The 27,519-nt window shown below is 41.0% G+C and overlaps 1 protein-coding gene across 2 annotated transcripts; it reads left to right on the top strand.

Annotated features, from left to right (window-relative positions):
* Positions 1 to 2,824: 2,824 nt before the first annotated feature.
* LOC150018300 (E3 ubiquitin-protein ligase TRIM22-like) lies at positions 2,825 to 18,613 on the top strand. 2 transcript variants are annotated; one of them, XM_090264545.1, is made up of 8 exons: positions 2,825 to 3,055; positions 8,311 to 8,790; positions 9,383 to 9,478; positions 10,089 to 10,319; positions 13,550 to 13,572; positions 14,970 to 15,070; positions 15,365 to 15,391; positions 15,643 to 18,613. In XM_090264545.1, exons 2-8 carry the CDS (start codon positions 8,380 to 8,382, stop codon positions 16,236 to 16,238), a joined length of 1,485 nt encoding a protein of 494 aa, XP_090120671.1. In that variant the 5' UTR covers positions 2,825 to 3,055; positions 8,311 to 8,379; the 3' UTR covers positions 16,239 to 18,613. The 2 variants fall into 2 exon arrangements, with proteins under 2 accessions (XP_090120671.1, XP_090120679.1); XM_090264553.1 differs by having other exon boundaries at positions 2,828 to 3,055; positions 8,311 to 8,397.
* The last annotated feature ends 8,906 nt before the right edge of the window (positions 18,614 to 27,519 follow it).

Here is a 27,519-nt window from a genome sequence, read left to right as displayed (position 1 = left end):
CAGGGGGGGCGGGAGGACGGATCCCGGTCTCCTAGCTGAATAACTGTGTGAATCCATCTTGGACCCCCGCCCCCAAAGAAAGCACCACAGGGCTGCGAAATAGGTCGCAGACAGGCGCCGGTCGCTGATTTGTGACGCGTACACAGGCACTGCCCCCAACAGCCGGCCCAAGAAAACAAAACGCATCTGTCAAAATGAGGCAGACAACTATAGAAATCCCAGTGACACAACTCACCAGGCAGCAGATAGAGAACCTGACAGATGAACAGATAAGAAACCTGTCAGAGGCTCAGTTCTGGGCCATTGTTATCAGGTGGCTTACAGAATTCACAAAAGAGCAGGAAAAAGATAAGAAAGAAGCGAAAAACATTCATAACAAAAGGAACAAAACCACATACGAGACAGATGGTGAGGAAAAAAAATCCAGAGTTCATTTCAACAAACTGGAATATGGAGAAGGAACAAGCAGTCAACCAATGCAGCGAGAGGAAATGGGAAGCAACAATGAGAGGATCAGAAACCTCTGGGACAGCTATAAAAGGCCCAACATAAGAATCATTGGTTTGCCAGAGAGTGAGGAAGATGAACTAGAACTTGAAAAATTGAGTGAAAATATAATAAAGGAGAACTTCCCAGACTTGGGGAAGGGAATAGACTTGCAGGTCCAGGAAGCAAGGAGAGTTCCCAAGAGACTGGACCCAGGGAGAACCACTCCAAGACACATTATAATCAAAATGTCAAAAATTAAAGATAAAGAGAGAATCTTAAAAGCAGCAAGAGAGAAGAAAAGAATTATGTACAAAGGGGTCCCAATTAGACTATCAGCTGACTTCTCAAGGGAGACCCTACAAGCAAGAAGGGACTGGCAAGAAATATTCAAAGTAATGAAAATCCAAAACCTACAACCACGAATACTCTATCCAGCGAAATTGTCATTCAGAATAGAAGGACAGAGAAAGTGTTTCCAGGACAAAATAAAACTGAAAGAGTTCATTAGATCCAAACCACTGTTATATGAGATGTTAAAGGGACTGGTTTAAAAAACAGAAGCTAGGGAGATGAAACAAAGGCAAACTAAACAGGCAACGAGAGTGGAAAAGGAACTGTGGGTACGGGAAGCATATTGGGGGGAGGTCAACAGGGAGGGGGAGTGGGGAGAGGGAGGGAGATGATATAGGAATTGGGGATCATGGTAGGAGGGAATGGAATAGACGGAGAGAGGTTGGGAGGAACTGTATGCACAACTAATGGACATAATCTAAAAGGGGGGAACAACTGGAGGGAGGGGGGCCACCGGGTGGAGGGGAGCAGAGGGAAGGGAAATTGGCACAAATGTAATATTTTAATCAATAAAACACATTATATATAAAAAAAAAAAAAAGCTACACCATCGTCTCTCGAGGCTCTGTAGCTTCAGCTTCACTGGAGAGGACACTCCAGCGTCATCGCAAGATGTCGATTCAATACGGGAGGAGACAGATACCGTGTCACTCCCGAGTCGGACTGCACAACCATTCTCGGCGGTGCAGATAGACTCTTAAGAAGCTACACCATCGTCTCTCGAGACGGACAGCTGCCGACGAGTATTTTGTGATGACAAAGATGATAAAGAAAAAAAAGCCAACTTTCTGAATGCAATTGCTGCAATATTTACATGATTTTCATTGCACCTACCAAGCATCATGAGTTTAGTTGTTACAAATAACTTCATTCACACCCTTGAAACTAAAGCTGTCAATATGGCTCAGCAATTTTGCCCATTACATCCCAGTTTTAGCCTCATACATGTATGTGAATTAAGAAGTTTATAAGGCAAGTTAACTTACTCTTCTGTGGTTTACCAATAATACCAAAATATCTGTGCTTTAATTAGAAAAAAATTGATGTTTCAGTCGGCCAGCGTGTCTCATATGAGTTAATGTATGAAGATGGCTGAGCTCTGCAGTGTTGTCAGTCAGGGACTCTTGTCTGGAGCCTCTACCATCTTGTAGCTGCACCACCTGAAACATGTTCTCAGAAGACAAAGATTGATAACAGGTCACGAAAGTATGCACAGGAAATAGAAATGTTTCAGTTCTGCTTTTAAAAATACATATATTTATTTTTATTTTATTGTTACTCAATTTGTATTATTGTACTATGTCATGAATTGGTTGCACCTTCTTTTAAATTTATTCTTTGTTTAGGTTCTAATTTATTTCAGTTATAATTTTGACTGATAGTGTAAAAAAGACCAAGATTCTCCCATTTGAAGTGGGCAAAGTGCACGGTTATGGAGGTGTGAATGTAACCCAGAGAAAGACTGCACTTGAATTGCACCACCTTCTAACCTCCTGATTGCTGGTAACTGGTCACTGACAGTTGTACCACTATTGTGTCTGGAAGGCTTCCTCATCTGGCCTGCCTATGTCAGGAAGAAAAGCTGGTAATGAACTGGTAGACCCTTAAGATTCAATGCTGTTGTGGAAAAATTTTCAGTAGGCTCACAGTGAAGAACATTTTGTAAAATTTTATTTTTACCTCTCACTAGGACAGCTGTTACCACTGAGTGCATTTAACAGAGCTCTTTCACTGATTACCTTCCCCATCACATTCTCCATTACAAAGGGCAGGTACCCAAACTTTCTGGATCACGATTTTATCCCTAGTAAATTGTTTAGGACTTGAATATAGAGTAAGCTTAACTGATACTTATAGAATTGAATTTAAGCAAGCTGTAGAATATATCATTGGAATTCACATTCTTCTTATTCAAATATTCTTCCTAGAAAAATTTGCAAAGGGGATATAAACACATTGATTGAGTGCTAAGCTGGTGTCCGTCCCAGAACATACCGAGGCATTAACTTCCCCAAGTGTCCCACTAGGTGGCATTGTTCTTAAGTTTCTGTTCTGCTTCCTTCGTTTCCTTTCCTCTGGTATGAATTTAACTTTCATTTCTCATCCTTTTCCTGTGGGGAACTCCTCTGTGGAGAGGTGGTCTCTGACTTGGGAGTGAATCTTGACCAGACCTACAGCTGATCTCCACCAGTTCAAGACTCCTGTACTTCTGAAGGTAAGTGGGGCAGTTTCTGAAGGCAAAGGACAAGAGGCTTTGGGGGAACAGATTGAGTTTGTTTAGTGACTTAAACTGTGGTTTTGAAGCTGCTCTGCTGCTGCAGGGTTTTCTGATGAACTGACTGTGAGAGAAAGGGATGAGACTAGGGGTAGCTTTCCGAAGATGGCCTCTGTTACCAAATGACTACTTTGAAACAAATTGGCCTGAGAGCTAGAGTTCATGGTGGAAGCTCATTTATGTGGTGCAGATTAAACCCTGGACTTGAAGGAAGTGGGGAAGAAGGAAAAAAAAAAAAAAAAAAGCAATGAATACTGAGGAATAGGGAGGAGTTTCAATGTTTCTGAGGTCCCCAGGTGTCTGGATGCCAAGAACAGGCTTACTTCTCTTTGGTAGTTTGTGAATTAGGGTCCAGGAGAAGTTTCAAGGATATTGGCTAAACCTCTTATTGGATTTTTTTCAACATTGTGGAGACACTTTCATTTCCTTGTCTGAACTGCACAGATACAGAAAGCCCCTGTGCAGTCAGTTAGGATATAGTGAGATAACAAAACTCAGACCCTAGCTGGCCTTTACTTGACCCTGTAAAAACTCATACATTGTACCATCTCCAAAAACGAGAATATATTTTGTCTCAATTTGTCTGTCCTAAGTGGAAGGGTTTCAATGGTAGTATGCTTCTTCAATGAAAGAATACAATAAATGAATAAAATAAAAATAAACACATGTGTTAATTTTCTAGGGCTGCCATACAAAACATACTACAAACTAAGTGGCTGAACTGAAATGTATTCTCACATTTCTGGAGGCTAGAAATATAACATCAGTGATGTTGGCAGGGTCGGTTCCTCTCAGAACTTGAGGGAAGCATCAGTTCCATGCCTCTCTGTTGGCTACATTCCTCATAGTTGGCTTGCATTCGTTAGCATTCCTTGTTGTATAGTTGAATCACCCTGATCTCTGTTTTTTTCTTCACATGGCATTTTCTATGCATACATGTTTATTTGTATACAAATTTCCCCTTTCTGTAGGGACACAGTCATGTTGGATTAACACATATGCTGATGATTTCATTTTAACATGATCACCTGCAAAGACACAATTTCAAAGTTACACTCAAACATTCTGGGGGTGAGGTTTCAACATCATTAGAAGGACACAGTTGAACTCATAATAGCACTTAATGTGCTTGGAACAGGACAGAGTTTATTTTTCCAGTATATGGCCTCCCTAAACATTGAGTCTTTTCTCTCATGACTGACAGATGCCTCATTGGAATTTATGTCTCTCAGATCTCTACCATGTGTGTGATCCTTCGTAAATGCACACATTTCTTCCTCCCTAAAACACACTCATTTTTGTGCCTGTTGACACATTGCCTTATGTCCAGGCCAAGCTATGGACCCAAAATCTACAAACAAAAGACTCCCCAGAACTACCCCAATGGTCTTGTTCTTTGTTTCTATACCCCCATAGCATTGGGTATCAATCTATATCTTGCAACCTCTACCTCTATTTGATCTGTGCAGTAGTGGAGAGAACACTGAATGGCATTATTGAGGATGGTATGTTTCCTAACAACTCTACCTATTTTAAAAGAATGACTTTGACCTCTATAAGTCATTTATTTTATTTACATATCTGAAGAATAGAGTATGAGTATTCTTTTTATTTTTAAATGTATTTTTTAATATTTTATTTTAATTTTCAGTTACAGTTGACATTCAATATAATTCTGTATTAGCTTCAGATTTATAGCATAGTGTTTAGACAGTTGTATACTTTACAGAGTGGTCCCTCCCCCACAGATATTTCAGGTACCTACCTGGTACCATACATAGTTGTTACAGCATTATTGACTATATACCCTGTACTGTGCTTATATATTCCAATGTCAATTTTGAGACTGTTTTTGTGTACTTCTTAATCCAAGAAGGGAATACTCAAGTTTAAAGAAAAAATTATATAAGGAATAAATAAGTCAAGGTGATTTCTAAATTACAACTGGTTATAAAATTGTTAGGAATAAAATGACCTCTCTGTTGTGACCTTTGCTGTTTCTGTGGGTTTCTCAAGGGAATGAGTTTGAGGACATGTGAATGCACTGTGTGTGAGAGGTGTGTTAGCCAGTACACAATTCTCAGGTATTGGAGAACTGCGAATTAATGGGATAAAAGATGAGAAGCTGATTTAAAAATTCTAATCACCTATGGAGAGAAGGGGAGCTTCTGGTTTAATATATTCAAAAATTGTGTTCCTGTGTGATGCACTCTTCTAAGTACTGAAGACACATCAATGGACAAAATGGTACCCAATCTATGCATGAATTTATTTTTAAGAGGAAAAAGTAAACAATTAAAGAAAGATGTTATGTATTATAAAGTAAAAATAAGAAAAATATAGCACATGTACAGCAAGTGATATAGTATTGGCAGTTTTGCTATAGCTAAATTAGAGCAGGCCCTTCTGATAAGAGGACATGTGAGATGGAGCTGGAATAAAATATAACAAGAAGTCATGGAAGAAGATCATTCCCTGCAGAGACAAACAAGTTCAAAATCTCTCAGACAGCAGGGGGTTTTGTGCCTTTAATATAAAGAATATGTGTTTTACATGAGAGAAGAAGACAGGAGAGGTAGACAAACACACTCCCTCCACAACTAAGAAGAAATACAACTACCTCAAAACTAGAAACAACCAGAAGTTCCAGAAAATCAAACTGCATGGAAGTCCAGCAAATAAAGAAATAAAGAAGAAATACTCGTCCAGACAGGTAGGAGGAGCAGAGCTGGGGCAGAAAGGACATGGTGTGGCGGTGGTGGCCGCGGCAGCAGCAGACCAGTGGAAAGCACAGTTACACATTTTAAAAAGTCAGGAGGGACACCTAGGGAGCATTCCCAGATCCTCACTGGACCTCGAAACTCCTAGTCCCAACACCAGAGAAAATCAAGCCTCATTGCTTCTGACTGTGCAGACCAGTTGGGGGGGGGGGCAGAAACTGCCAGTCTCTCAGCAGAATCTGCTTGTTTAAAGGGCCCCCACGGTCCTAGAATGTCCACAGACCAACCCACTCTAGGAACAATGGCCAGGGCAACAGCTAGAGAGGCACCAGTCCCATACTGAAGGGGAGAAGTGCCTGGAAAAGGGGCGAGTGCTGGGCTGGCGACATTGTTTCCTCTCAGACCCCTCCCTCACATACAGCAGCACAACATGGTGAAACAGGTCGCCCTGTACTGACGAATTCCTAAGGCTCCACCTCTTAAAACGTAACAGGAGCAACAGCTCTACCTGGAACGTGGAGGCAAACAAACACAGGAACCTGTGAGAATGAGGAGACAGAGAAATATGGCCCAAAAGGAAATGGATCAAGGTTCCAGTGGGAGACCTAAGTGACAGGGAGATAGCCAACCTAACAGATGAGGAGATAGACAACCTAACAGATGCAGAATTCAAAACACTCATAATAAAGATGCTCACAGGCTTGACAGATATGCTTGAGTACAGCAAAGGCATAAGGGAAGAAGTGAAGGCTATGCTAAGTGAAATGAAGGAAAACCCACACAAACCAATAATGAAGGGAAGGATACCGGGGTTCAAATCAATGATTTGGAACATAAGGAAGAAAAAAAACAGTCAACCAGAGCAGAATGAGAAAGCAAGAATTGAAAAAAATGAGGAAAACTTCCCAAATTTTGAGAAGGAGATAGATATACACATTCAGGAAGCACAGAGGGTCCCGAGTGAGCTGGACCCAGAGGGGACCACACCAGGACACATCATGACTGAGATGCCAAAGGTGAAAGATAAAGACAGAGTCCTGGGGGCAGCAAGAGAGAGGTGGACAGTTGCCTACAGGAGAGTGCCTATAAGACTATCAGCTGATTTCTTAGAGGACACTTTGCAGGCAGGAAGGGACTGGCAGGTAGTATTCAATGTGATGAAAATCAACCTACCGCCAAGATTACTCTATCCAGAAAAGCTCTCATTTAGAATGGAAGGACAGATGAAGTGCTTCCCAGACAAGGTGAAGCTAAAGTTCATCATCACCAAGCCATTATTATATGAAATGTCAAAGGGACTTACTTAAGAAAAAGAAGATCAGAATTATGAACACTAAAATGATAACAAACTCACAACTATCAACAAGTGAATCTAAAAAATAAAAACAAAATCCAACTAAGCAAACCAGAATAGGAACAGAATCATATGTCTGGGGATCATTTGGAGGGTTATCAGTTGGGAGGGAGAAGGAGGAGAAATGGGGAAACGGCGCAGGGATTAAAAAGCATAATCGGTTGGTACAAAATAGACAGGGGGAAGTTAAGAATAATATAGGAAAGGGTGAAGACAAAGAACTTACTGCATGACCCATAGACATGAAATAAGGTGGGTGGGATTGCTGGAGGGAAGGCGGGTACTGGGCAGAGGGGAGCAAAGTGGGGAAAAATTGGAACTACTGTAGCAACATAATCAATAAAATATACTTAAAAAAAAAGACAGGAGAGATGAATCTCAATGACATCATGCAAAGTGGAAGAATTCAGAATCAAAGAACCATATGATTCCACTGTTATGAATTTATCAATGAAAGTAAATCTGTAAAAACACAAAGGAGATTAATGGTAGCCTGAGGCTTGGGGTCAAAATGGGGGTGACTGCTGATGGTATTAGCTTTGTTTTCAAGAAATAAATATCTTCTAAAATTGGAATTTGGTGATAGTTATACCACTCCATGAGTTTACTAGAAATTATTGGACTCTTAAAAAAATACATGTGATGTAAATATAACTCCATGAAATTGTTAAAATAAAATAAGTTATGCAAATGATAGAGGTAGGATCATTCCATGCAGAAAGAAGAGCAAGTATAAAACCCTAGCAGGCTGCAGTAAGGTTAGTGTATTTAACATGTTGAATGTGTTTGGGGGTGAGGAAAAATAGGCAAGACTAATGATGGGTGGCACAAAGCTCTTGGTAGGAAGAGCCTCAGTTTGTCCTTCTATCCAGCAGAAAAAGAGGAAATAGCAATCAGTCATTGCCTTGATGAGATGAAATTTGTTATGTGACTTGAACTAAGAGTTAAGTGTTTGAAATTATTATGCAGAGCCCTTTCCATTCTGTCACTGACCTACCCTCCTTCTCTCTCTCTCTTTCTTTCCTATTAGAATATTAATGTTTTGTCCTGTTCTAAATCTCTGCACATCAGTATCTTTTCTATTCCTGTTCCTCTTATCCTGCCCCCTTCTTTATTACCAGCCCTGCAGGAGTTTGTGAGCAAGAAGAGCCTCTGGAGTCAGGACAGGAAGAAGCTCAGGGAGCTTGGCAATGGATTTTTCATCACAAGTGAGTAAAAAGGAGGTGACCTGCCCCATCTGCCGGGAGCTCCTGACAGAACCCCTGAGCCTGGACTGTGGCCACAACTTCTGCCAAGCCTGCATCACTGCACATAGTGAATCCGGGAGCCACCCAGGAGGGGAATGCTGCTGTCCTGTTTGCCAGAGCAGATACCAACCCTGGAACCTCTGGGTTAATTGTCAGCTGTATGAGAAAGTGAAGAAATTCAAGGAGGTCAACATGAGGTCACACCAGTGGCAGAGAAGAGATCTTTGTGAGCACCATGGGGAAATTTACCGTATCTTCTGTAAGGATGATGGGAAGGCTATTTGCGGGCTTTGTGTCCAGGAGCACCAAGGTCACGAAATGTCCCCCATGGAAGAGGTGGTAAAAGAATGTCAGGTAAGCCCCAGGGTAGGCAAACATTGGATAGAATGGTAACCTGAAGTGAAATCTTCACTTTTTAATCATATTTATTTCCCTGTCATCATAGAACTGAGCTCTGCAGGCTCTTTTCATACCTTTGGCTCAGCTTCAGTGTCCTGAAGAACATTTCTGTGCATTTTTTCATTTTCTTCAAAAATAAGTATAGGCTACACAATCTCAACAAAGGAAAGTTCAATGACTGAGAGTTGCTTCCCAAGATAAGTTCTGATTGCCCCTGTGAGCAGACAGGCTTTTTAGAAATGTTCGTTTTGATGAGAGAAAAGGGTACATGAAAGGAAAGGCCTTTACTTGCTGCAGGATCAGTCAGGTCTTCCTCTAGGAAAAGAGAGATGCAAGTTACTCTTGATAGAGGGCTGGTAACTTGCATCACCCAGAGAAAGAATACATCGACCTCCTCATATTTCAGTCTATGTTCTCAGTTCTAATTGCCAGTTTCATTTCTGAAACTTTTGTCTCTTCTGAGATGACCCTGATTTCTTCTCCATTTATCCTCAATCCAGGTTCTGAGAAAGCTCATAGCTTGACTTTGGTGATTTCTTTCTCACAGGAGAAACTCCAGGAAGCTCTGAAGAAGCTGACACAGGAGCAGCAGGAAGCTGAGAAGTTGGAAGCTGACCTCAATGAAGAGAGAGCTACCTGGGAGGTAGGAAGACATTATTCCTGAGGGAGATCTGAGACAGGAAACTTGGCAGTACCTTGGTCCAATCATAAGGGGGTCCCTGCCTCCCTAGTGCCTCAAATTAATGAATCCAGAAGACTTGATTAGTTCTCACTCAATTCCTTACCTACTGAGGGTTGGGTGCTATGGAGTAGACATGTCACAAGTGAAAGCAACTGTTTTGGAAGAAAAGGCATAGAGGGAAACAATGTAACAATTATTTTGAACTCCATGACCCATTTCCATCATCAAATTTGAGGCTCTGATACTTCCAGAAAAACTCATTAAGGAAGACCCAGATTTCCATGTTTCAAAGGTATTGGTGGAGGAGTTTCCTATACAGTGTGGCATAATTACCCAGGACAGGTGTCTGCAATCCCAGCCTTATCCAGGTAGCACATTGCGTCTCCTGGTGGGCCTTGAGCAAACAGATTTGAATGAATTACTCTAGGAGGAGCTCAGGGGAAAATAGCAGGGAAAATGGTTTCCCCAGGAATTGCTCCTTTCCTTTTACCTTCTAAGTGCCTGAAGAAAATATTTGTCTTGGTTCCCAAGGCTCATGAAAGACTGCCTCTTTCTCTTCTCATTCCCAAAGAACCGTATGCACTCTGAGAGAGAGAGAATTCTGAAAGGGTTTGAGGAAATGAGAGACATTCTGGACAGAGAGGAGCGGAGGGAGCTGCAAAAGCTGAAGGAAGACAACGGGAGTGGGCTGGACACCTTGACAGTGGCTAAAGACCAGGTGGTCCAGCAGAGGCAGTACTTGAGCGAGCTTGACTCAGATCTCCAGAGGCATTTGCATGAATTATCTGTAGACACGCTACAGGTAAGACTTGGGATGGAGCTCCCACACAGGACATTTGGGGGAAATGCAGAGATTAGGTTTCTTTCCCTTCTGGGTCCCTACATCTTCTTTCTCATTAAAAGGTTCCATTGACCCCTCTGTGCTCCTTCTCTGTCCTTCATTTCAAGGGTCATCATGAAATTCAATATACAAGTTGTAAGAGAAATTCCCATTAGTATTTTTTATAAGGGGCTGCGCAAAAATTTGAGAGAAGAGTCTTTATGCACTTCTATTATCTGTGACCTAGCATTTGTAAGGCATTTCTTCCCTGAGTGTAGTCAAACAATGCACTTCTCTCTTTATGTTTGCTTTTGTTGTTGTTTTAAGGGGTGGTAGATGTAATGATAGACTAATACCTGGGTGAAGGACAAGCACATATGAATGTGTGTGTGTGTGTGTGTGTGTGCCTGGCTAGGGAAAGATTAGGGGAACACATATAGAGACTTAAAAAAAGGGATTGTACCTAATACAAATGTTTAATTTTTTTAAATGAAATTAACTGCATGACTGTGATCTTAAACTGTGAAATATATGGAGAAACTCAAGAAATTTCAGATTTTCTCTGCTCGACTTTTTGTCATTCTCCTTTCCTAAATGAACAAAAATTTCTTAACTTTGGTTCCAATACTGGAGTAATCAATTTCTATCTGCTAAATCTTTGCTTCTGCCTTAAAAAACACATTTCTTAAGGCATAAGTTGAATAGGAAATTACATACATTGTAAGTATTCAATTCAAAGAATTTTAGTAAATATATTGAGATTTTTTGTTATTTAGTTAGTTATTATTGTTATTCTATTACAATTGTCCCAGTTTTCTCCCTTTCCCTCCTCCAGTCAGCCCCCACACCTTTGTCCATGTCCATGCATCATTCATACATGTTCTTTGACTAGACCCTTTCCTTCTTTCCACCATTATCTCCCTCTCTCCTCCCCTCTGGCCACTGTCAGTCTGTTCCATGTCTCTGTGTCTCTGGTTCTATTTTACTCCTTAGTTTATTTTGTTCATGAGATTCCTCTTATAAGTGAGATCATGTAGTGTTTGTCTTTCACTGACTGGCTTATGTCACTTAGCATAATATTCTCCAGTTCTATCCATGAAGTTGAACTATGAACAAATTTCATTCACACTTGTTGAAAAGACTCTCCCTTCCTCAACTGAATTATTTTGGCACTTTTGCCAAAAATCAATTTGCTTTCAGTATAAGGATGTATTTCTGGATTATCACTCTCTTACATAATTTTCTCTTTTATCTTTGCACTGACACTCTATGGCTTTATGAAAATTTTTTTTTAAGTAGGTAGGGTAATCGTATTGGAAACCAATTCTGTGTTAAGTCAGTTGTTCTCTGTGGAGACCAATTTAACCACCTCTGCAACAGGCACCATTTGGAGAATTTTACTGTCATTTAGTGCGGAGAGACCAGAGATGCCGCTAAGTCAGCTGCAAAGCACAAGGCAGACCCCATTGCAAAGAATTATCAGGCCCGGAGTACCAGGAGTGTCAAAGCTGAGAAACACTGAGAAACATTATTTTCTGTGAAAGTTTGTGTATATATTGTTAATTTTTATTAAAATCTTTCTGGGATTTTTATAGGCTGAGGAGATGGTAATCAGCTAAGGGATGGACTGTATAGGACAGTTATTTATCTATCCAACCTTATTCAATTACTTTTTTGTTATTGTTGTTAACTTTCTCTTGATTACCCTTTGAGGAACCATCTCTACCCTCAGTCTATGTAGTTGATTAGGGATATGTATGTCTCTCAATTCCAGGTAAGTCAGCATATTCAATTCCTAAAGGTTAACCAATGATGCAGTAATTATTTTAAGATATGTACCCGGCCCAATTTAGGGCAGTGTTTTGTATGCTTTACAATTTTAGGGTTATGTCTTGAAAGATAAATTCTTTTTTTCTGCTAGTTAATATATTATGAATTATCATTTAAACCAGGATATTCATGTTGACACTATATAGAGTATGAAAGAATGTCCATACAGCAGGTAGAAAATAAGATTTTGAGAAGAAAATACAGATCCTACTGACAAGATTTTTCCTAAAAGTTCAGCTATTACATATGTTATACTTGCTCTCCATGTTTCTCTCTCTCTCTCGCCTTTTTTTTATTTTAAGTTTAAGGCAGTTTCAGCTGTTGTTGTTTTTTTTTTTTTCATATACAATAACAACAAAAATCCTAATACAGGGAGTAAAATATTTTGAGAATGTACAGCCAAGGCTTTGTTGATATAAAGGGTTTCAACTAAAGAGGAGGAAACCAAATATATTAGAGTATTTACAGTAAAAATAAGGTAAATAATGTTAGGATGGGGAAAAGAAGATGGCTAAAAAATGTTGACAATATGGACTGAACTAGCTTAATATGATATTACAATTTAGGGTAAGGTATACTTTTTAAGACAGTGATGAAGAGGGATATTGATATGAACAATGGAATGTAAATGATTGGAAAAACCAATTATATTTTATACTTTCTTTCCTGCTGGTTTCTGTGGTCTATTTCATACTTCAGGTAGTGTGTAGGAGGTATATAGAGTGAGTAGAAGGAGGCCAAAGAAACATTTGTTTGCTTATTTCTGCAGCAAAAGAAAATATACTTCCTGAGCACTATAGTTATTAATTATTCATTTTGGATTCCCCAGAGCCTGGAATAATGTCTGACAAATAGAAGGTTTTATCTTTATTTGTCTCTAGAATAAATGAAAGCATAATGAATTAAAGGGGTCTTCTCATGAATGTATATTAAAAAATTATAAGCCTACTCTCTTCCTTTTAAATATATTACATCTCCAGACCCTTAAAGCATCTTTCTAACATCCTAATATGAGTCCTCTGGAATGGGTGGTCTTGGTCTTTTCTCCACAGTTTGTCCCCATTTATTTATTCTGACCATCTATTTATTCACACCATATCAAGGTGTGCTAGTGTCGTGATAAGGAAGGCGAGTAAAACTTTGTCAGATAAGAGGATCACCCTTCAAGGGTTGCCAGATAAAATAAGGAACGTGTAGTTAAATTTAAATTTCAGATAAATGGCACTTCATTTTTTAGGAGACGAGTATCCTAAATATTGCAGAGGTGATGATTATACTAAGACATATTTGGAATTTACCCACAATTAAATTTTAACTAGCCACATTAATTTTCTAAATCTGGAAACCTTACACTTGACTTACATATTTCCTTTTCTCCCCAGGATGTGATAAATGTCATAAGAAGGTATGTGCCCAAGACCAGGCATGTTCCTTTTTGTGTGAGTAATGACAGAATTGTAACTGTAAGAGTAATCTTGAATCAAACATAATTTTAAGAAATTACCTAATTTTTTTTTTAAATCACATAATTTTTAAAAATTTGGGTATTACATTGTTTCAAATTGCTGATGACAGGGGAAACTTTTTAATGGTAGCGAACGTGTGTGGTGGGAGGTCACAGAGTTTGGGTGAATAGCAGCATTGGAAATAAGAGGTGGCAGCATCAGAACTCAATGGCTTCACTCATTTTAGTCAGACCTTAGTCTCTGCCTCAGCTTTTGTTTCTATACTTATAGGTGCCTGTCTTGTCACAGGAAGGCTCTTGTCCTCTTTATCTGCCAGGCCACCAAATTTTCTCCCAGGACAGTTCTGCAAGGTCTTTCTAGGTGATGTTCTTTGGATGGCAAAAAATAAAGGACTCAAGTCTCGAGGAAAAGTGACTCTAGTCCTAGTGTCAATAATTAATCTCTTTTTAAAAAGATTTTATTTATTTACTTTTGAAGAAAGGGGAAGGGAGGGAAAAAGAGGGAGAGAAACATGGATGTACAAAAGAGACATCAAGAATCAAATCCATGACCTTTTGGTTCACAGGATGGTGCTCTATCCACATACCCACACCAGCCATCGTAATTAATCTCTTTTTGCTCAAATACTTCAGCATCTTATAGGGGAAAAAAATGGTTTTCTTTATCTAAAATTGCCTACCTGTTTGGCAAGCATCAAGCACATGAAATTCAGATCACTATTAATTTGGATGTCATAGCTTCTCCTTTCCCAAATATTTGAAATGTTTCCATAGAGAATGTGACCTCATGTGTCATTCTTGACATTTATACTGAGATAACAGTCTTGAGAGACCTTCAGCCTTTCAATAGAGGAGCCCCACACTTGATAACCTAAAACTCTCACTAGCCAAGTTCTAGAGCCTCTCCACTAACCACCTACCTGGGAACCCATATCTCGCCTCTTCCTAGAGGAACCAATGACATAGCAGTGACTTCTCCATACATCAAATTTTTTTTTTAAGGTACCAAAGAACTTCTGAAGGTTCCATTATTTCATCTAATTTTATATTGTTTTTAGCAGGTAGAAAGTAAGGAGTTAATGTTTCCATTTTAGAAGGACGACCATGAGCTTTATGAGAAGAAGGTCCTTCCCAAAGTCACTCAGAGGGAAAATAGAAAGGTAGACAGGAAGACACTTCTGACTGCAGTGTTAGGGTTTTCATATCACCTTCCCTCAGGCTCGTCAGTGAAGCAGATTCCAGGAAGGAGGCTTCAATGGAGGAACAGGTGAGGGAGACATTGGTCTTGGAGAGACACAAAGTCAGAGTTTGGGTGATCAATATTTTTTCTTCTCTAGGAGCGAGGTCTGGACCTTGAAGAAGCCAAAAATAGTTTCAAGGAAACTGAAGAGTGCATTCCAAGTTCCAGATCTCAGGGGGATGCTGCAGAAGTTTAAAGGTGAGGAGAGCCAGGGGAAGGGTGTGGGTGTGGGATTCTTAGAGTATCAGAGCAAAATGGGGGAGTGGATGTTATTTCTGTATGAGAATAAGAGAGAAGAGGTAGTCCCGACAAGAAGAGACAAATACCTATGCTGAGGATGTGATCATATCTAAGGTGGAAGGGCCAGGAGTCCTCTCATTCACCATTGACAGCCTCAAAGGACTCCCCTTTTCTGTTCCCACTCAAGAGAAGACATAGATCGTGTTTCTGTCTTTGCTTCTAACAACAACACTGAAACTATTGTCATTTCAGAGTGGACAGAAGTCCAAAGCTACTGGGGTAAGAAGTTACAAGTTCTTCAAATCACCATGTTCTGACCTCTTCCAAAGTTCTGGTACCGTTAGGTATCATAATCTTAGTTACATGTTTTCCTCCCACATATGCATACTTACAAGAGTTCTAAAGTGATCTATCCATCACTGACCCCTTAACTCATGTTCGTCCCAGTCAATTCCCAGTATTCCTCCCCAGAGTGTCACAAGATACACCTGCCTTATGTAATTCACCTGACTGTGTACTTTTTTCTACAGTGGACTTGATGCTGATTCCACTCAACGCTCTTGCGAATGTTGTTGTTTCTCCGGATCGGAGACAAGTGACAGTTGGGCAACATTTTATGTTTAGGGATGTTTATCCATGGAATTTTTCTACTTTAGATATCTTAGGCAGCCATAGTTTCTGCTCAGGGAGATATTACTGGGAAGTTGATGTGTCTGGGAAGATTGCCTGGATCCTGGGGGTATACAGTAACACAAGTCACCTCAATAGAAGAAAACGCTCTGGGTTTGTTTTTAATCCAACTGTAAATTATTCAAATGTTTACTCCAAGTTCAGACCTGAAAATGGCTACTGGGTTGTAGGGTTACAGAACAAATCTGAGTACAGTGCCTTTGAGGACTCTTCCACCTCTGATCCCAAGGTCTTGATTCTTTCCGTGGCTGTTCCTCCTCATCGAGTTGGGGTTTTCCTAGACTATGAAGCAGGTACTGTCTCATTTTTTAATGTCACAAACCATGGGTCACTCATCTACAAGTTCTCTAAATGTCACTTTTCTCAGTCTGCTTATCCATATTTCAATCCTTGGAACTGTCCGGCTCCCATGACTCTGTGCCCGCCGGGATCCTGAGCTTCTCTTTCCCTCACCCCCTGCTGGGTAGCTCCCCTTGTCCTGGGGCTCACCTCCTGCCCCTGAGCTCACTCACTGCTCCATGCAGACCATATCTTCCTTGCTGTCTCCCTTCTTTACTCACTTTGGGGATTTGCACTGTTTCTGATTTCAGTTAGAAGAGAAGCTTATTTACTCATTTACCATTTTCTGTATTCTCAGTGAGAGACATCTAATCCCTCCTAGTGACAAACAGTATTGGTATAACATCTCTAGCCTCCCATTTCTCCTTATTTTTCTTTATTGCTGATCTGAAAAGGCTTGGAAAACCTGTCTCCCCAAACCATGAACTCCAGACAATCCATAATCACCACCACCCACTGAGGAGTACCTGAGTGTATGTCTGAGTGTTGCCCAGCAGACAGCAGTAGGTTGGTCAGAGAGTTGAGGAAAAAAATAAAAATAAAAGTAATATATGTACCCAGAATGAAAATTTTATATTCAGAGTATTTGACTTCAAAGCCTGTCTCATAAAAGGTGTGTAAGAATGAGTACATTTTTGTTCCTTCTCATAAAATACAAATTGTCATTTTAAACTGCACCAAACTCTGAAGATGTTATGTAAAACTAACCTCACTGAATATACAGCACCTATTTACGTGTCCTGCACAATATAGTAAATATTCGCTCCTGTGATCACCGAAAAGTGCAAGCTGTGTCAGTGTCGTGTGCGACAGATCTGTGCCCTTCAGAGGAGCAGTAAGTGTTTTGCCTGCAGTCTCATTTGTCAGGTTCTCAGGTCCTGCTGTCAAGACCACTCCAGTTCCAGTCTTGTGTTACAGAACATTTTACACCCAGGCTGGGACTGTGTTAAGGCCCTTTCTTGACAATGGGTCAGAAAACGCAGAAGTATGAGTTTCTAAGATCTGTCCAGCAGAGGGAGCCATGTCTGGGACAGCCTTTTGGGGTTCAGGTGAAAACATCTGAGTATAACACCCTACATACCATGCCACACACTTTTCTTTTCCTAACTTTTAAAACTAGTTTAAATTATGATGAGGAATAGATTTTCCCAGGATTGTAAAGGAACAAAGTTTTCTTAGAAAAGCATATACTATGAATTAGAACAGGCAACTGCACAGAACCCACAAGATATAGAGGAGTAATTACTTGTCCCAGTGGAATAAAAAAGAAAGTACTTGTCTGGGAAAAGTGTGTACATGCACATTTATACTTACAGACACATACACAATACATGGATACATACATATAATTAATATATATGTATAAATATATGGGGGTATCTTAATCTAGGTTAATTTTTAAAATATTGTAAAAAATAATTATCAGGGAATTAAAGGAATTTATAAACTTATGAGGTAGGTTCTAATAAGTGGAGGAGCTAAGATTAGAACTGGGTTGTGTTTCTTCAGCACAAGTGCCCTTTCTGCTGGTCACTCCCCAAGAAAAGTTTAGAGTCAAATTCCCCCGGATGTGGGGCAGAAGGGAAAACCCAAGAGTTGCTGATTGACAGAAGGAGGCTGGAGCACCATGGGAAAATCTTAGCTGTGAAGAGATATTGATTGATGTGCTCCATCCACGTAGCCATCAATGGAGCAGGAAACTGCTCATGGTAACAAGTAAAACCACGATGAGCACAATGACCAGGGTGCTCTTGCAGGTACATGTTGTAGAAAGTGAACATTGGAGAGTTAAACCTTGACTGAAATTTGGTAAAAGTTCATAATCATACTGATGTTGCTACTCACTGGTCTATAATTAAATTGAATTTGGTTTCTCATCAGAAATAAAAATACTAAGAATGTAAGAATATTGACATAATTTAAAAATAGAATTTTGCACTAACTTTCTAATTTTCTACCACATAAGCAGTGGTCCAGATTGATGTTGATTTATTTTTTTCTATAATTTGAAATAGTGAACGTTAAAAATGAATATCGAGCTACTTGAAATATTAATACCTTTGCTGTGCTTTGAAATAGAATAACTTGGTTAAGGAACCACACCATTTAAATCTCATATTTTTGCATAACAAATATTACTGTTTTTTAATTTTCAAATATATTTTACCTTATAGTTTTCTAGTACACAATTCTGGGTTGTAGTTGCTTTTTAAAAAACATTCTCTTTGAATTTACTACTTAACATCTGCTATCAATCACATTATCTTTTTTATTATAGAAAAAACACTTAATACGGGATCTAACCGCTTACATTTTTAAGCTGTTGCAAGTTCAATGGGTTTAAAGTTTCAGTTATACAAGATGAATATGTTCTATAAATCTACTGTATAACATTCTGCCTATAGTTACCTATACTTATTTTGCATTTAGTGATTTTTTAAATTATAAATTAAAGGTTTATCTTTTGTTGTAGCTACCTACTCACTTTTTTATTTGAAGTACTGGAATAATTGTGTGTTTTTTAATCTATGTGACTGTACTAGATAAAATTGATTTGAAATTTATCTGTTTCTTTAGTAATTCTCTTTCTAATGAAAGCCTCTTATCTGTTTGCGCAGACATGTCTCCACGTTTCAGTTACTGGTTCACATTATGACTTACAGTGATAAAGACAATGTCAGGAGCTCTGTATGGCCTCCCTCAGCAATGGCATATGTAGGTCAATGTCTCCCTTCCCTGGTCAGTCTCACACTTTCCAGGGAGCTGAAAGGCTGCAGTTGTCCTCAGGAGTGAGTAAAGCACAGGAGTAAGTGCTCCTGCCACCTGTGGTATTGTCACCTTATCTTTGGCATTTCATTTCCCACTATTCCCAAAGTACTTATTAGAGAAGAGAAAGAGAAATAATGGGCCATTAGGCCAGTATCTGCTCTGGTCCCTGTCTTACAAAATTTTTCAGTTCTCCATTTCTGGAAGACCTGTGGTAGGAGAGGAATTCAAAGATAGATAATAGATACATCCTGTCTGTCTCTCTGTCTGTCTGTTCCTCTCCCTCTCAACACTCACACACACATTCCTCTCTCATAGACACTGAGGGAGACTGATTCTTATCCATAGCCCCTTTGACCTCTGCTTTCCTGTCACCCTATTGCCACAGTGTCTGAAGCCATAACTTATTAAGAGAAACCTGTAGCTCTGGCTGGTATGGCTCAGTGGATTGAGTGCCAGCCTGCAAACGAAAGGGTCACACAGGTTTTATTCCCAGGCACGGCACAGGCCTGGGTTGTGGGCCTGGTCCCCAGCTGGGGGCATGTGAGAGGCAACCACACGTTGATGTTTCTCTCCCTCTCTTTCTACCTCCCTTCCCCTCTCTCTAAAAATAAATAAATAAGTCTTTTTAAAAAAGAAGAAAAACCTGTATTCTGTGGGACAATACAACAAGTATCTCTCCAAAGATATTCATGGGTTTGTGTTCCCTGGAAAGTTGAAGATTCTGGCTTAAAACATGAAACAACTTAGAGAAAAAGTACACAGAGGAAAAGTTTTTCACACTAAGATATATTAAAAAACAAAAAACAAAACAGAATCCACTGCCCCGACTTAAGTCCATTTACATTGCTTCTCAGTAAATGTCCTGAAAAGTTCATTGGGCAACAAGTGTGAATTTTCTCATGATATAAGTATCAGAAATAGGGTTTTTCCCTCTCTCTCACCCCAGAACTTCTGAGTGGCAAACACTCATATTGTATGTCTGGGCCTTTAAGATACTGCTGTGCCATTGATGTGGGAGATAGGTGTCCAAATTACAAATCTTAAACGTGACAGTTCAATAGAATTTCAGGGAATAATCATGCTTCATTCTGCAGGTTCATCCATGGAAAATGAGCTGGTAGTGGTATCTAGAGCTATCATAAATTAATAATCAGACGTTTCTAAATCATGGGGACCTGAGATCCCTATTGGGGTAGAGACACATGATCTGCACTTAATTTTATCAAATTCCAATAATCTCTGTTTTCCCTAAGATTTATGATAGGGAATTTATTGATCCTGACTCCTAATCTCTCCACATCGTTTAATCATAAGTCTGTTTTTTATATCATACATACAGCAACTCCACCAAGCCTCCCAGTGCTATGAGCCCTCTCAGACCAGGTGACACATCTAGTCACGCTGGAATGGGAGTGGGGTATTGTTTATCTTCTCAGGGTAGTTTGTTTTGGGACATTATTTTAAAGGAATGAATAAATTTAATTTATTTAATTATTACTTGATAGTTTATAAAACATAATTATCTTTCAGTATTGGTCTCAAGTCCTATAACTTTGTTTAATTCACTTATTCATTTTAGTTGGTTCCTGTGGATTTATTTTTATATTCTACATAAACTTTTATATTATCTGCAAATAAAGACTGTTTTATTTCTTCTGTTCCAATATTTGTGTTTTTATTTGTTTTTCTTGCCTCATTTCTTGGACCAGGGTCTACCATTCAATGGTGAACATATGGGTGAGTGTTGACATGTTTTTTGAAATGTTCCCAATCATGGATAGAATATATTCAATATTTGACCACTATGTATGAGGTTAACTGTAGGCTCTTTCTTATTTTCTTTAATGAGGTTGATATTCCAAACTTCTTATTATCATAATCAGTGATGCTTTGATTCTTTTCTACATGTATTGAAATGAACACTCAATTTTTACCCTTTGTTTCTCATTTCAATCAGCTACTTAATATTTTATTATTGCTGTATTTTAGTAGTTGTTCTGTGATTTAAGCCTATTTTATTACTTTGATATTTTTTACAGATTATTGAGAATTTGTTCATTATGTTTATATTGAGTAATTCCTATTAACCTACTTTAAATTTAGTTAGTCTTTTTTTATGATTTTGAATTTCCAATGAGCCAACCCTGGATTTGTTTTTAGAACAATCGTACAGTAGTCCCTCTCTATATCACAGTTCACTTATTACAGCCTCACTGTATCATGGTATTTTTAAAAATATTATATTTAATTATCACAAATTTTTCACTATATCCCAGGATTTTGCAGTACTGTATATGTATGTTGTTAAAGTTATGTAGATTTAAGAGTGTAGAATATGTTTAAGAATGTAAGTAGTGTTTATAATAAAGTGTGAAAAAGGTTAAGGGAGTGGGAAAGGTTGCTATTGACTTGAAATTGTTTATAAGTGTGTGGGAAGGGTTTATAAAGTCTTAAAATATATATAAATACTAAAATAAATGTAAGGTTCCTATTTCGCGGATTTTCACCTATAGCGGGGGGGGGGGGGGGTTTCTAGAATGTAATACCCGTGATAAGGAATACTGTAGATTGTAGTTTCAGTATTTCAATTAAAAACAAAAACTATTTGTATTTTATTTCTGACATGTCCTATTTGCTGATTATTATATTTTCTTCTACATCTTTCACCCCAGATATATTACCTGCTGTGAGGTCCTTGTTTACTAAATACAACATCGACTTATTTCAGACTTGGTCTCCATTGCTTACCTTTTCTGTTGAATATGGGCTATCTCCTCTATTTTCCTTATATGTTGAATAATTTTAGGTTGCCTCTAACATTTCCTCAGGGTAATTATTAATGAGATATAGAGACTCTGGATTCTATCTTTCTGAAGAATATTATTGTTTGTTTGTTTGTTTTAGTAGGTTAGTTTGATTAAACTGAAATTCTAAATTCTCCCCTGCATTTTGCAGGAGTGAAAATCTGTGATCATCTCCATTACCCCTAATTGGGCTGCTTATCCTCTATCTCAGACATGAGTAGTTCAGAGATCTGATCAGAGTTTTTATGTGCAACTTGGGATTTGTCCCTCTGGATCTCTCTTTTAAAGATGTTCTCCTAACACTTTCTAGCTGCTATAGTAACCCCAAATTATTCTTGTTCTTCCAGCGAATAAGTCTGTATGTTGCATAGTTATAACTGTCTACCTAATGCCAATTGAGGTGTGTCTTCAACAACAACAACAAATCAAAACTAGGAGATACGTCCAATACTGTTCCTTTCTTCCAAGTGTCTATTACATTGTAGATTCTGATTGCTTGCTTTACTCTCTGTGCATTCACATTTAGTATTCTTATTTTTGCTCTGGATTTTTTTTTTTACATTTGTGCAACGTTTATAATGTTGGTTTACAGGCTTACTTTGCATATTATTACTTATAAGTTGAATTACTGGATTTTAGGGTCTCATGTTATACAAACTGCCAGATTTTGATGAAAATGATTGTATCATTTTGCATTCCCCCCATACTTGCAGAAGAGAACAATAGTGATATGGAGGATGGTGGTTAAAGCAGATATATTAAGAGTACATGTAGTTTTAGGTATACTATATGACTGAAACTGGGGGTTTTGGAGAGCTCAGAGTATGACCACGCATGAATGACAAGAACAGCACAGAGGTGTTGACTGCAATATTCAAAAGAAATGGCCTCCCTTATCTCAAGACCCCTCCTCTGTTCATCACTTTCCAATCTTTCCATAGATCAAATATCCATCATTTCATTTGTCTTTCTTTGAATCTCTGAACTGACCCCTCATACTTGGTTGATATCTTGGAACTCTCCTATAAAGCATTAGTTTTTCAATTGAAAAAATCAGGTCCTGTCAAGAAACCTGAAAATTTAGGCCAGAAGGAGACCTGAATCTACCATTCTTCTCTTACCACATACACTTTTTTCACCAGAGCTGAGGATACTGGCATGCTCCACGTTCCAGCATATTGTGTTCTGGGTTATAGGGAAAAATGAATCCTCCATAGGGCTGTGTATTTTCACTCCAGTCATGACATTTCCTGCTTAGTGAGGAACCTGATGAAATACCTTCCCCTGTGGCCTATAGCTTTTTAATATTTTCTCATTTGAGTAGTACTTGGGACAAAGCATAAGTTAAGGTGGTTAAAGTGTAGTAGTAGAGGTTAATGTGGTAGAAGTCATACTGAACACAATTCTGAGAAAAACCTTAGGAAAAAAACCAATATATAAAAACCATCAGTTAAAATCTGTCCAAGGAGAATCACATAAATGTTAATAACACGAGAAGAATGGCTGAATTTCATTATGTGACACCGCAATCATGTTCACAGCAGGAGCAGTATTACGGAAGCATGATTTATCACCCAGATACTCAATTCTGTTAAAACTTTATAAATAGTGACATATCTGTATATCTATTTATTACTCCTTATATGCAGCACCTTTTAATAGATATGAGCCAATAAGCAACAAAGTAGAAACAGTCACAACCTGATTTCATGAAACCCACAGTTGTGGGTGCAAGGTGGGCTGGGGTGATGATAACTAGTAAGAGTATAAACTAGGCTCCTTTTGCAGTCTCCCTATTGCCTTCTATTTATGCATTTTCATTTTCTAACTCAGGGTATACTAAATGTTTAAGAGTAATCCTTGTTCCATAGATGACTTCCTGAAAAATCCTAGCAAAGCAGCCCTGGAGAAGGAAATCTATGGAGTCTTCATGGGCCACAGCCCAGGTTTCTGGGCCAGTTCTGCACAGAGAGCAATAGAAAAGGGAGCCATGCCTTTACCTGCTCAAGGATGAAAGAGATACTTTGGGAAAGAAAACAGAGAAATCACAGTCCTTTAAAGCTTCATAATCTTACACCTGTAAATGAAATGATATAGTATTTTGGCACCTAATTGGCTGGGGCTGCCCAGCTTGAGGCGGGCGGTAGCTGTCCAGTGAGGTGCGATGACCTCTCCCACCGTCAGAGGAGACCCCTGGCGCTCGTTTCCTTCGCCAATCGGATGAGCTTATAACCGGTATCTGTCTCCTCCCGTGTTGAGTCGACATCTTGCGATGACGCTGGAGTGTCCTCTCCAGTGAAACTGAAGCTACAGAGCCTGGGCAGGGTGATATGGAGGGTCTGCTGTTGCCCATGCAGCAGACCCCCCCTCTCTTCGCAGCTGAAGGGTCCAAGGGAAAGACAAAGTCAATACAGCTTGGCTTCAGGTGCGCCGCAGGAGTTGCCGGTGTTGACTACAATGTCAAACCGCCTTAGGGACTCCGGCTCCGGATTTTCTGTCGGGGTTTACTCCCTTAGCCTTTCCCCTGAAGAGGTATGCCGCAAGGCAGCGGAGGTTTTTTGGAGTCAGAGTTTTCCTTCTCTGATTTTAGAGATGTCCTTCCTCTTTCCTCCTTTACAGGAGTAGAGATGGCCCACTTGGTGTCTGAGCCACCTGCCCCTTCCAGGACCTGATTCCCTGATTCTGATCAGAGGGGGATGGGTGGAAGGCTTGGGCTTGATCAGCTCTCAGGAGTCAAGGTGGTGGTTGTATGAGGTCTCCTGGCCCCAGAGGGCATAGGTGATTCCAAAGTGCACAGAGTTCCCTTCCCACTTTCCTTGCTTGCCTTATCCAAATCATATTCCTATTTATCTGTGGCTTCTGCCTTCCTTTCTTCATAATCTGCGTAACTGCAAGAAGGCATGGGAAAGGGGTAAGCATAGGAGGGATGCCAGGGCAGGGCACAGATTAGGGCGGCAGTGCCAGTACCCCGGCGGCCGACCGGCGGGGACGGAGGTCTGCGCCTTTTGTCCGGATTTTTCAGGCAGGGCGCCTGCCGCCATTTCCTCTGCCCGAGTTTTCGTTTTCCGTCCAAGATTATACCTTTTCTCACACCACCTTCATGCACAGTAGTAGGTCCTGGTCTCTCTCCGCCTAGCGGTTCCTGCCGCTTCTGCCGCCTCCCTTTTCAGGCAGAAGGCTCCATATGAGTAAAAATCTTCAGAATAATGAGTCACTGCCCAGACAGTTAGCACGGGTGGAGCTAGGGCGGAGAGGATGCAGTGTGGTGGTGGTAGCAGCGGCAGCAGTGGCAGGCTGGCGGAAAGTGCATTCACATGCACTGCCCCATTGGGTGGGTGGGGATCAGAGAGGCGCCTCTCGAAAAGTGGGCCACAAAACACCCGCACCAGTTAATTCCAAGCAAACAACAAGAAAGAAGCCTCCGGCTCTTCGCCTCGCTAGCTGGAACATCAGGACCATGTGCCCCGGACTTACTGCAGACCTTCCGTGGATCAAGGGTGCCAGGAAAACCGCTGTCATCGATAGGGAACTGGCACGACTAAACATCGACATTGTGGCTCTACAGGCGACCTGGTTGGTTGGCCGACAACGGAACTATCAGAGAAACCAACTACACCTTCTACTGGCAAGGGAAGTCTCCGGACCAACCAAAACAGCACGGTGTTGGGTTCGCTGTGAAGAACATGCTTGTTAACTCCATAGAGCCACCCACAGGAGGCACAGAGAGATTACTTACCCTCCGATTGTCAACAACTTTCGGCCCAGTCAGCATTCTTAGCGCGTACGCCCCAACCCTCTGCGCCACCATCGAAGAGAAAGAACAGTTCTACCATGCACTGGACGAAGCGTTATCCAAGATCCCCAGAAGTAACGCTCTCTATCTCCTTGGAGACTTCAACGCAAGAGTAGGAGCCGACCACATGGCCTGGCCCACCTGCCTTGGAAACTTTGGGAGAGGAAAGATCAATGAGAATGGTCAGCGACTGCTTGAGCTTTCGTGTCACCACGGCCTGTGCGTGACAAACACATTCTTCAAGTGCAAAGAGATCCACCAGGTGTCATGGAGGCACACCCGCTCCCGCCATTGGCACCAGCTTGACCTCGTCATCACCAGAAGAATGGATATTGGCAGCACCCTCCTCACCCGCAGCTACCACAGTGCAGACTGCGACACGGACCATGCCCTCGTGGTAAGCAAGGTGCGCATAATGCCGAAGAGGTTGCACCACTCCAAGATGAAGGGTCGCCCACGCATCAACACCAGTTGTGCCAGCAACCCAGTTAAGACCCAGCAATTCATCAACAAGATGGAAGATGCACTCGGCGAGGGAGTGGCGGCAGATGACATTATCGAATCCAATTGGCCACGTCTCCGCGACGCCATATACAACTCCGCCATTATTGCTTACGGGAAGAAAGAGCGGAAGAACGCTGACTGGTACGAGGCTCACTGGGAAGAAATGGAACCCATGATCGAGGCTAAGAGGAAGGCCCTACTGGCTTACAAGGCCACGCCCACTCCCAGTACACTTCAAGCTCTATGGGCTGCCAGGAACAAAGTCCAGAAGACTGCCCGCCACTGTGCCAACACCTATTGGCTAAACCTGTGCAGAAGCATTCAGGAAGCCGCCGATATAGGCAACGCACGAGGAATGTATGAGGGTATCAAGAAGGCAACAGGCCCAATCCCCTCCAAGATCGCCCCCCTTAAGTCCAAGACAGGTGAGGTCATCACTGACCAGGAACAGCAAATGCGGCGGTGGACCGAGCACTACCTCGAGCTGTACGCAACGAAGAACACCGTAACAGACACTACTCTTAACGCCATCCCAGACCTACCAGTCATGGAGGAGCTAGACACCCCACCTACTGCGGCAGAGCTCGGCAAAGCCATCGACCGCCTCGCTTGTGGGAAAGCACCAGGAAGCGACGGAATCCCTCCAGAAATCCTAAAGAGCGGGAAACCAGTCCTGCTACAGCCGCTCCACCATCTACTCTGTCGCTGCTGGAAGGAGGGTTACATCCCCCAGGATATGAGAGATGCCAACATTATCACCATGTACAAGAACAAAGGAGACCGCAGCGACTGCAACAACTACCGGGGCATCTCTCTCCTCAGCGTCGTCGGCAAAGTATTCGCCCGGGTCGCTCTTGCCCGCCTGCAGACCCTTGCTTCCCGCGTCTACCCAGAGTCCCAGTGTGGCTTCAGAGCTGGCCGATCAACAATGGACATGATCTTCTCCCTACGCCAGCTGCAGGAGAAGTGTCACGAGCAGCATAAACCACTCTACCTCGCCTTTATCGACCTTACGAAGGCGTTTGATCTGCTCAGTCGAAGCGGTCTCTTCAGCTTGCTACGGAAGATTGGCTGTCCACCACATCTGCTTGCTGTGGTCATGTCCTTTCACGACAACATGCACAGCACGGTGTCCTACAACGGCGCAACCTCTGAGGCCTTCCCAGTCAGCAGCGGAGTAAAGCAGGGCTGCGTCCTCGCGCCTACGCTGTTCGGAATCTTCTTCTCCATGCTCCTCCAATACGCCTTTAAGGACTGCAGCGAGGGTGTCTTCATTCACACCAGATCCGATGGCAAGCTCTACAACCTGGCCCGTCTACGAGCCAAGAACAAAATCAAAGAGGTGCTCATCTGTGAGATGCTCTTCGCCGACGACGCAGCCTTGACATCACACTCCGAAGAGGGACTCCAGCAGCTAGTCACTTGCCTTTCCCACGCATGCAAGGAGTTCGGACTAGCCATCAGCCTGACGAAGACGAATGTTATGGCTCAAGGCACGGGGACTCCCC

The sequence above is a fragment of the Furipterus horrens genome, unplaced genomic scaffold (assembly GCF_987537825.1).
Source record: "Furipterus horrens unplaced genomic scaffold, mFurHor1.1.pri manual_scaffold_2, whole genome shotgun sequence".
In the NCBI taxonomy this organism is placed as follows: domain Eukaryota; kingdom Metazoa; phylum Chordata; class Mammalia; order Chiroptera; family Furipteridae; genus Furipterus; species Furipterus horrens.
Note: the sequence above shows the minus strand (reverse complement) of the source record. Positions and strands in the feature narration are given on the sequence as shown.

Excerpts from the sequence above, each read along its gene's own strand:
- LOC150018300 (XM_090264545.1), top strand. The coding sequence starts at position 8,380 with ATGGATTTTTCATCACAAGTGAGTAAAAAGGAGGTGACCTGCCCCATC. Across the intron at positions 10,320-13,549 it reads TATCTGTAGACACGCTACAG|GATGTGATAAATGTCATAAG; the intron begins GTAAGACTTGGG and ends TTTTCTCCCCAG. Across the intron at positions 15,392-15,642 it reads AGAAGTCCAAAGCTACTGGG|TGGACTTGATGCTGATTCCA; the intron begins GTAAGAAGTTAC and ends TTTTTTCTACAG.